Source organism: Helianthus annuus, chromosome 1 (assembly GCF_002127325.2).
Source record: "Helianthus annuus cultivar XRQ/B chromosome 1, HanXRQr2.0-SUNRISE, whole genome shotgun sequence".
NCBI lineage: Eukaryota > Viridiplantae > Streptophyta > Magnoliopsida > Asterales > Asteraceae > Helianthus > Helianthus annuus.
Genome location: NC_035433.2, coordinates 149,060,696 through 149,071,655, shown reverse-complemented (window position 1 = coordinate 149,071,655; position 10,960 = coordinate 149,060,696). Strand labels below are relative to the sequence as shown.

The following is a 10,960-nucleotide window of genomic DNA, read 5'->3' as shown; positions in this document are numbered from 1 at the left end:
AAATGAGATGAGAAAAAAACTATTTAATGTTTTACAATTATACTCTTTTATTCTTTTTCTTCTCAATTAAATTTTCTTCTCAAATGAACGTTTCCCTATATAGGGTAAGGATAGTGTAAAAAGGCACTAAAGTGTGAGAAGTGTATTATAACACTATATATAATACTATATAACCCCATATAAACACCGTATAACAATATGTAACACCATATAATACCATATAACACTATGTAACACTATATATCATTATATAACAAATATAACACTATACATCTATCATAGACATGCTATCAGACAACCTATAGTGTTATATTTGTTATATAATGATATATAGTGTTATATAGTGTTATATGGTATTATATAGTGTTACATATTGTTATACGGTGTTTATATGGTGTTATATAGTATTATATATAGTGTTATAATACACTTCTCACACTTTGAGCACTTTTATCCTCTACCTATATATATATATATATACAATTTATTTTGTAAGTATGATTCTACTTGTAAATATAAATACTAATTGGGCTAAGTACCAATAAGCCCAAATAGCACTTAGCCCAATTAAAGTCCAAATATATAGAGTAAACACTAAAGCTAAACCCTAGTTTCATCTTTTTGAGTTTTTCCCTTCACAAGTTCACAACCGTAACTTAACTAAGGCCCTGAGGACTCCAGCAACCATCACGAATTCTCATCAAGCTGAGTCTCTGGATTTTAGGTAAGTCACTGCCATGTTAATTTAGCTTCATAATTGTGTCTTTTAGTTGTTGCTACTTGAATCTCTAACGGGATTAGCAAGGGATTTTCCTTCGTAATTATTTTCCACTGAGCCCAGTACATTTTAGAGTGTGAGGACTTCTAATCATGCTAATTCTAAGGTTAATATCCACAATTTTATTATTTCTATTACTTCAGCGCCTGGGGACGCATATTGGATGATTATCGGAGTTCTCTTTCAAAGGATATGGTGGAATTTCTTGTTTGTGGAAGTGATTGGTTAAAGGCCGGCTCTAAAGCAACCATAAAAACATTGGAAGTAAGATTTTATTACATTATTTGTCTATTTATGTTCTTATACTTTATGCACTAACATTTTTTATTACTTTTAATGCGTAGCAATCGGTAAAAGAAGAAGAAAATCTGGATATTGATGTGTTGATTCCGGACGGGTGTGGTACAAGCAATTGAAAAGAAAGGTATATAAGAGAGGCTGATCATGATATCTTGAATCGTTTATAGAATTCTATCTTTGTCTATTTTTCATTATTTGACACTTTAACATATTGTGACTAGTTGTGTTTAATTGGTTGGTTTAACAGGTTATGTGTGTCGATCTAAAAAGGGATTTTGTTGATGAAGACATCGATATTTATGTTTGTTGAACTTATTATGTATGCGAATGAAGACGCTGACGCTGACTTCTACTTGAACTTTAAGATGTTTTGTTTTTTAACCGAAGGTTTAATATATGTTTGGCTGCATTTTAAGGTTTTACCATAATAAAATCATAGTATATATTAAACCTTCACTTGAACCATAATAAAATCTTAGTATATTTTAATCTTTTGTTTCATTTCTTCTAACAACTTCACTTGAATCATATATTAAACCTTCACTTGAACCATAATAAAATCTTAGTATTTCTTTAGATGTGGCTGCATTTTAACTTCTGTTTTTGACTTTTTGATGGTCATATTAGCTCCAAAGATTAGTTGTAAATTTGTGATGTTGAGTTTTGGCATTATACTTTGGTTAAAGATTGCATCTTTTCATGGTATAATTAGGTACAAAAAATAACTAGTTATGATGTTAAATCTTTTTTATAATGTTTTTTTGACTGCATTTTAACTTCTGTACGGTCAAACTATCTCCAAAGTTGTATGACTTTAGTTTTGAATTTGTGATGTTGACTTTTAGCATCATTTTTGGTTAAAGATTACATCTTTTCATGTTCAAATTAGCTCCAGGAGGTCCGCAAAGAAGAGATGGGACCCTCCTAGTGAAGAAGAAAGCTTTTCTTTTTAAAATTGACTTTGAGAAAGCTTATGACAACATCAATTGGCGATTTGTGGTTGACATCTTTCGCCAGATGGGTTTCGGGGATAGATGGTGTTCTTGGCTTTGGGGAGTTCTTTCTTCGGCCCGCGCGGCTGTCTTAGTTAATGGTTCGCCAACCTTAGAATTCAAGTGTGGTAAAGGTATGAGGCAAGGGGACCCTATCTCTCCTTTCCTCTTTGTTGCGGTCATGGAAGCGTTATCGAGATTGATTGAGAAGGCTAAGGAGGTGGGAGCTTTTTCAGGGTGTTCAGTTGCCTAATGATGGTCCGTTATTGTCCCATCTCTTCTTTGCGGACGACGCTTTAATTATCGGGGAATGGAACGATTATAATGCTTCGAACATTATTCGAATTTTAAGATGTTTTCATGTTTGCTCAGGATTGAGAATCAATTTAAGGAAGTCTAATCTTTTTGGTATTGGGGTTGAGATGGCGGATGTTAATGATATGGCGGTCTCTATGGGTTGCAAGCCGGATACCCTCTCGTTCAAATATCTCGGGCTGAAGGTGGGGGCCAATATGAACCGAGATAATAATTGGAGGCCGGTTTACGATTTATTTGAAGCTAGGCTTGCTCTTTGGAAATCCTCTCTTTTGTCGTTTGGGGGTAGAATTACGCTCATCCGATCGGTTCTCGAGAGTTTACCAAACTATTATTTCTCTTTATACAGGGCTCCTCAGAAGGTGATTAAAGATCTGGAATGCCTCATTAAAAGGTTTCTTTGGGGAGGGTCGAGTGATGTCAGGAAGACCCACTGGGTGGCGTGGGATATTATTACCTTACCCAAGAAATCCGGGGGATTGGGCATCAGTAAACTTCGAAACTCTAATAGAGCTTTGTTATGCAAATAGGGGTGGAGGTTTAAGTTAGAATATGATAATCTTTGGGTCAAAGTGGTGGATGCAATTCATTCCGGAGCCTCTTCTTGGTCGATCATTCCGGTTAAAAAATCATTAGGGGGTGTTTGGAATAACATCGCTTCGTCGATTTCTAAGCCTTTGGTTCACAACTCTTGCTTTCGAGACTGCATCAAGGGGATGGTGGGAAGGGGAGACAGAATTCTTTTTTGGTTGGACTCTTGGTTATTGGAGATCTCGTTGAGTGAGAAATTCCCTAATTTATTCGCTCTTGAAGTTGTGAAAAACTGCTCGGTCAGGGACAGGATTCTTGGCGTTTGGCTTTGGAAACATGATCCGATTTTGGCTGTCGAACTTAGAGAATCGAACGAGCTTGAAGTGCCATTGCTCTGGTTCAACTGAATGGCTGCAACGACGCCTGGAAGTGGTTACCAGATCGGGATGGGTCTTTCTCGGTCAGGTCTGTTAAAAGAATACTAGAAGGTGTTAACTTCAACAGCAACAGTTATGTATTGGAATGGAATAAATGGGTTCCGATTAAGTGTAACGTCTTTGTCTGGAAAGCGGTGTTAAACAAGATCCCTACCGCGGATGCTCTGCGTCGAAGGAACATAGGGGCCGGTGAGGTTATTTGTCCGGTTTGTAAGTCGGATTCGGAAACAGTGGACCACCTCTTCACGTCGTGCATTACGGCGGTGATTTTGTGGCAAAAGATAAGTCGTTGGTGCAGAATTCCTCCTATTTATGCGTTCTCGTTTAAAGATCTGGTAGAGATCCATAACGGGAGCTCTATTAAGGCTAAAGACAAAGACATCTTTCAAGGTATCATCTTCGTTTCCTGTTGGTGTTTATGGTTGGCCCGGAATAGGGCCGTTTTTTCGGGTGTCGAGGTCAAGGTGGACGATGTGTTTAGTGAAGTTAGATCGTTAGGGTTTTTGTGGTTCAATCATAGGTCGAAGAATAGGTCCGTGTCTTGGTCGGATTGGTGTAAATTTGTTCATATGTAGTCTGTTGTAGTGTCGTCCCCCCCGGTTTTCGGGTGTGGGTGTGTGTTTCTTAATGAAGTTTTCCTTTCAAAAAAAAAATTAGCTCCAAAATTTAGGTTTGTATGATACTAAATCTAACTATTTTTAGATGTGTGTCGTGTTAATGGCTGCATTTTTACTTCTGTTTTGACTTTCGGATGGTCAAACTAGCTCCAAAGATTGATGAATTTTTTTATTATTTTCACTCGTATTATGAATTTACATCGAGATAGTTGGTAAACGGGCAACAAGCTGCGCCGCTACCCCTTTTTGAATAGCAAAACTAAGCCTTTTAAAAACTACGTCCATAGATCTCGGGGTCATAACATTACTATGCATGACCCTTTGAACTCGACTAAGTAGTTCTACAGCCTCTGGCGCCAGAAAACCAAAAGTATCAAAAGCAAATGGGATAAACACGTGTTGGTTGTCAAGGCGCGCTTTCTCATGTTTGGTCACTTTACCCGAAGCAGCCTTTAAAGCAGCCTGACCCACCGTAAATGCACTACCCCCTAGGCCCACAAGCGGGGAAACCCCTGTTAGATCCACACAGGCATGTTTTCCTCCTACCCATCCAAATACCAGAATGTCAGCTGGTCGAAGGGTAGATCTCCCTTCCAACGGGTCTGTTAAGAAATTAACGGGAGCCTCTTTCTTAGCAGAAATATCAGCGCACCTGAATATGTCAAAAAGGACATCCCTGACCAAATCATGTCGGTATTTTGAACCCCGGGAGCTCTCTACAGTGAACTGCATGCTCCCCAAAGGAATCCAAACACACCTTATGACAAACAGGGCATACCTCATCAACTGGGAATAAAGGAATCATGAGGCGATACTTAAGGATAGTACGATACTCCACTGGCGACATATGCTGGCCTAACCCATCTATAGGTATAGCAAGAAGGAAATCTTGTGCATGTGGTGCTCGGAGACACTCAAAAACGGCTTTTTGTCTAACGGTCAAGTCAAACTGTACTTCGATTTCGTGGACAATTTTACTAAAAAGAGCACTCGCCAATGCATGTTGGGCTTTAGGGGGGGCGGTGTCCTTATTAGTGAAACCGCTGAAGTCAAAGCTTGGAATCGTATCACGAAGATAAGCCAAAGCACAAACATAATCAGAATCCATACCACATATGCCACTGTCTCTTAAGATGTGGTCCTGTAGCACCCACGATTGGGCCCTCGAGGCCACAAAAGCATAGGATGAAGCCTCTATAGCCGAATACAACCCCAATCCCCCAAACCTAATAGGTAAAGAGGCAAGTCGCCACTGGAGGTCTCTAAAGTAAGGACCTCCACAAACCACCAATTCCTCAATCGCCTCACGCAAACCTTTGTCAAAGAACAATGCTGCATCTTCCATGTGTACAGGTTGGCACGTCCTCAAGCCAAAGAAAAGCTTGGCAATGCCCATACAGGATCGAAGCAAGAGTAGTTCGCTCTGCGGGTCACCTAATTTGGGTAGAAGACGCATCAAATCTACCGCCTTAGCAGCTCTTTTCTTTGCCAACCCACCAATAAAGCTTGCGTCTCTACTGACAGCTCCCCCAAGAAGCTTCACCCCGACTAATGGCCTCCCGATGTCCTTGGGAAATAACCCTTCACGAAACTTGCTACCATCACAAGAAGGCCAAAATAGCTCAGTTTTCTTAATATTTAGTTCAAGACCCAATGTTGGACCCGTCGCCTTAATGATATCCAACACTCTAGCCACCTCTTCTGAACCTCCAATGACAGTCCCATCATCAAGATACCAAGCATGAAGGAGAAGCTTGCATTTGTCTCTAATCTGATGCACAAGGGGGTGCAAAACAAGAGCGAAAAGAAGTGGTCCCAATGGGTCCCCTTGCTGAACTCCCGTGGTAGACCAAATGTGCCCATCTCCAAGATACAATCTTGCTGGCTACCCATATAGAAATTCCACCCACAAAGAAATAGAAGGGCACCTCATCCTGACCTCACGAAATAAGGCTGATCTATCCACCTGGTTAAAAGCATTAGAAAAATCTACAGTAAGCATTGCAAGAGACCCATCAGTGTGACGTTCACTTAGAACCCTGTTAACACTGTAATATTGACTTTTAGCATTACAATTAGGTTCTTTTTATGGTAAAAGTAGCTCCAAAAATCAAGATTTTACTATATTAAATCTTTTTTTTTAACGCGTGTTGGTGTTAATGTGTTTTAACTTTTGTTTTGACTTTTGGACGGTCAAATTAGCTCCAAAGATTGACGAATTTAGTTTTAAATTTGTATGTTGACTTTTGGCTTCATTTTATGTTAAAGGTTGCATCTTTCATGGTAAAAATGAAACCCTTTAATTTTCGTTGTTTCTATAATATATATAAACTTTGTTCTTAATGTTCTTATTCTTTATATTTTTCAGTATAGTATATATGTGTTCTTGACCAGGAACGGCTGGCTTTTGATATTGATTTTGACTTCTAATTTGCTCCCAAAACCAGTGATCATATAAGTTTAGTGGTAGCATTGACTTTTGGTACCGTCATGTATTATATATAATCTTCATGTTCTTGTTCTTTATAGGGAGGGGTGAGATCTTTTGATTCTCAAGAGTCGATTTCTTTTAATTTTACCTTCTAGTTTGACTTTTAGATGGTCAAACTTACACTAAATACAAGGCGATTGAATGTTTTTCCTTTTACATTAGATGCATAGCTGTTGAAACAATGGTTAACACGAGGATAACCAAGAGGGTCGTTTCACTTATGGGGTTCAACCTCTTCTCTTGCTCGTATCGGTGACCTGAGATCTGCAAAACAGTAACACCGTTAGTCTCGTTAAGAGGGGAAAAGGGGGTTCTCCCTCTTAACCAGGCTCCGGCGTGAGAATAAGTACTGCTCTGAGATGAATAAAACAGTGTGTGTATAGAGTGAGTAAAGAGAGCCAAGATCCTCAACCTGAATGACGAAGGGTCCTATTTATAGCCGGAGGGTGAAGAAGGAGGAAGCAGCTGTGCCAGCTGTGGGTGTGCGCCAGCTGTCCGACCAAGGGGAATATCCTCTTGGTCTGCTCTGTCGCGAAGTGTGTAGTGGTACACGTGGCGTCCTTGTATTCGCTTGTGCTGGGTACCTCGTACTGGTCGTGTCAGCCCTGCTCCCTGGATTGTCACAGGCCTACGTGGCCTTCTGTCAATGGTGACACGTGTTGTCCTTTATGTTGGGCAAAGCATCTTTGATGCCAGCTGTGAACCGCCTAGATGTCTTCTGGAAGCTTCTAGAAGGTTCTGGTGACATGGGTGCCTTGTGTGCACAAAAGTGGTGTGGTCCCTGCCATGTAGGCAGGAAATTGGGACCATACCTCTTCAAGTCCCCCCAGTCCAGTGTGCCTTCTAGTTGAGTTGATCGTCTAGGAGGGATTCTGGACTTATGAGAGTTGTGATTTCTATGCATCGCGTTGAAGTTGGTGAATATAAAGTGGGCCAAGTGGACGCATGCCGTATGGTTATTGGCTCTTTGAAAAAGTGAGCCAAATGGACGCATGCCGCATGGGTTTTGGCTCTCTTGAAAAAGTGAGCCAAATGGACGCATGCCGCATGGGTTTTGGCCTTTTGAAAAAAGTGAGCCAAATGGACGCATGCCGCATGGGTTTTGGCCTTTTGAAAAAAGTGAGCCAAATGGACGCATGCCGCATGGGTTTTGACTCTCTTGAAAAAAGTGAGCCAAATGGACGCATGCCGCATGGTTTTGACTTTCTTGAAAAAGTGAGCCAAATGGACGCATGCCGCATGGGTTTTGACTCTCTTGAAAAAAGTGAGCCAAATGGACGCATGCCGCATGGGTTTTGACTCTCTTGAAAAAAGTGAGCCAAATGGACGCATGCCGCATGGGTTTTGACTTTCTTGAAAAAGTGAGCCAAATGGACGCATGCCGCATGGGTTTTGGCTCTCTTATGCTTCCTTCTGTTGGAAGTTTGGTGGTTATGGGGAAGTGTTTGGTGTGACCGTCTGACATCCCTGTCTTTTCGGAGGCGAACAGTTGCTTTTGCAGTGACTTTCTGTCACAACAGCAGACCCTGTTGCCCATGCTTCCCGAAAAACGAGCCGACGTCTTCTCTCTCCTGTGACGTGTCAGTCATCTATTGGGCGCCTTTCCTGTTCCCTGACGGTCCACTACCCATCGCATTAAATGCGATGGGTATAAATATGGGGCGGTTATCTCCTTTTTCCCTCATTTTCGAATTTTAAGTGTGATTTCTCTCTATCTTCTTCTTGTGTTTTCTCGTCGTTCATATTTTCTTGAGTTTAAATCATCTTCTTCTTGACCTTTATCATGGCTGAGAAGAATCCAACTCAGAAGAAAAGGAAACATAGAGGTAGAGCGCCTCCTGGTCCAGACCAAGCCGTTATCAACTGGAAGGAGGAGGAATTTCAGATGCTTGTGAGTGGGCATAACTTTCGTCCTGAGTGGGGGGCTCGGTACCCTCCTTCTGGATCTACTGCATTGGATGCCCCTCCTGGTTTTATCACGTTGTACGCTGCTTTTTTCCGGGAAGGTAATTTTAGGTTGCCGATTACAAAGTTCACTGCTGCTGTTTTGAGGGGTTATGGGCTCCATATTTCTCAGATAAATGCGATTGGGCTCCCTCGGATTACCCATTTCGAGTTTGTCTGTAGGTCGTACCGTGTTGAGCCTACGTTTGAGATGTTCAACGCTATCTACAGCGTTTCGTATGCCAGCGGGTTTTACTCTTTTCAGGCTAGGATGGGAGTTGCTCAGGTGTGTTCGGTGCCGATAAAGGGCATTCATGATTGGAAACAAAAGTTTTTTTACATTCGCCGTGGTGTGATTCCGACGGATATGTCATATAGGCAGGTGGGTCAAGGGGTCCCTAAAGTGGATGTGCTGCCAGATTATGCTGCTCAAGAATGGTATGGGAAGATAACTGCGAAGCCGACTGCGATTTCTCAACTGGATGAGATGGCTTTGGTTGGTGCAGGGATGAGTTTACTGTGGGTGCCCAAACATCCGCTGGTCAGCCTGCGTATAGCCATAAAGGCAAATGTATTGTTCTTTCGTGTCTTACCCTTTGGTTATTTCCCTCTATGTTTACTATGTGTCCTTATTTTGTTGCCATTTTGCAGTTGGTTACAGTTTGTTAAATGCCTTGGATCCTAAATCAGCTGGTGCCATGGTTGAAGCTATCTAGGCTGATGGGAATCCGACGTGGTTGGAACAGATACGGGACCGTTTTCTGCATCCTACCGACGCTAGTTTGAGCAGATACGCGAATGAAGTTCTTGGTGAGGATGATTGGGATGACTTTGTCGACTCTGGTCGAGAGGAAGTCATTATCCTTTCAAGTGGAAGTTCTGACCGGGATGTTGAAGATCTAATATCTCATTCCGCGCGTGCAGGTACCGCGCCTGGTGGTGTTGCTGAGCCGGTACATGAATTTGTTGAGGATGATGATGATGCGGAGGCCTCTGTTGATCCGTCTTCCCAGTTGGAGACGAGAAAGAAGGCACGGACTGATAGGTCTGGAAGGAGGGAAGAGAAGAAGGAAAGTGGAGCTGCTGGATCTTCTCGTAAGCAACCTTCTACTCTTCCATATCTAGATTATGTGGTAGTGTCTGATACATTGTCTGGTCTAGGCCCTGGGGAGGTGCGTCAGGGGTCGGATCCTGACGATAAGGCCACTTTGACTGAGCATATGAAGAAGAAAGCTCTTGATGATCATAAGCGTCATCTTGATGAACAAGCTGCTGCCCTTCTTGCGGCCAAGAGGGCCAAGCTTCAAAAGGATGCCCCCCCAGCCCCTTCTGAATCTGAAGTTGATTTGGGTGTGTTTAGTGGGGGTCGAGGGAACTTGTTGGAGGAGATATTTGCTGCCTCTGCTCCCCGCCCTGGTAACTTAGTTTCATTGTATGTTTCTGGTATCTTTTCTTTGGGTCTTTTCATTAATTGTAGTTTTATGGCAGCATCCAAGACTAGCAAGAAGCCGCGACCGGTGGATATTTCTCAGATTACTCCACCTACTTCTCCTCCTTCGAGGACTGTTGGCTTGACCCCTCCTCGAGATGGTGTTGATGCCACTGTGAGGGGCGATGAAGGGTTTGTTGAAGGTATGTTTGAGGGAGGTGACGCTGCTGGAGGTGATGCTGTTGGAGGTGACGGTGCCGGAGGTGATGTTGCTGGAGGCGATAAGGGTAAAGGTGTTGAAGTGGAGATGGAGTCTAGTGAGACTACTCCGCAACAAACCATTTACACAAAACGTCCTCCTGGTGGGGGTGGGGCTACTTCTGGCACCGTGCGGGACTCGCACTTTGAACGTGTTCCTGATGATTCATGGGGCAATCCGGCTTGTGATGATATGCCTCATGTCCCTCGTTGGAGCCTTACTCAGGGTTCTCGAATGACTGACTTACAGAATTGTCATGAGTTTTTCTCTTTGTCCCTTCCTCCTGCCGAGAGAATGTTTCAGAAAAACCGCAGCCGCTTTGCCCTTATAGATGATCATGTTACGGCTGGGGTTAACTTCTTTGCCACTTCTCAGGAGATTCTTCGCGAATGGCGATCTATGGGAGAAGAAACTATGGCGTTTGAAGAGGCTAAGAAGGCGTTTTCTGAGGAGAGAGAAAAATTTAACGCAGAGCAAAAAGGTTTGCAATGGCGGGTTGCTGAGGCTGAGCGGAAGCTCGAAGAGCAGAAGCAGTTGAATGAGAAAAAACAAAAGGATTGGGAATCTGCATGTGCTCGTACGAATACGGAGATGCAGTCGCAGCGTGATGCTATTGTGCGGCTGTCTGGTGAGAAGACGGCCCTTGCTGAAGAGGCTCATCAGGCGCGTCTTGCTGCGGAGAAGAAAGAGAAGGAGTATGTTGCGCGGATCGATAAGCTGGAGCTTCTTGTGCAGGAGAAGGCTTCGGAATGTGAGGCTGCTCAGCGTCTTCTTGATGAGAAGACGGCTGAGTGTCGTGCGTCTGAGCTGCTTGCTGAGGAAGCCTCAGCTGATAGTAGGTGGTTGCTATCCCGTGGCGTTCCATTG

General features: G+C 42.8%; 1 protein-coding gene across 1 annotated transcript; it reads left to right on the top strand.

Annotated features, from left to right (window-relative positions):
* Positions 1-1,954: 1,954 nt before the first annotated feature.
* On the top strand, positions 1,955-2,323 carry LOC118492035 (secreted RxLR effector protein 78-like). The gene has a single exon (XM_035989793.1). It carries the CDS (start codon positions 1,955-1,957, stop codon positions 2,321-2,323), a length of 369 nt encoding a protein of 122 aa, XP_035845686.1.
* The last annotated feature ends 8,637 nt before the right edge of the window (positions 2,324-10,960 follow it).

What these genes read in the sequence shown, in the direction of transcription:
- LOC118492035 (XM_035989793.1), top strand. Translation starts at nt 1,955, where the DNA reads ATGTTCAAATTAGCTCCAGGAGGTCCGCAAAGAAGAGATGGGACCCTC.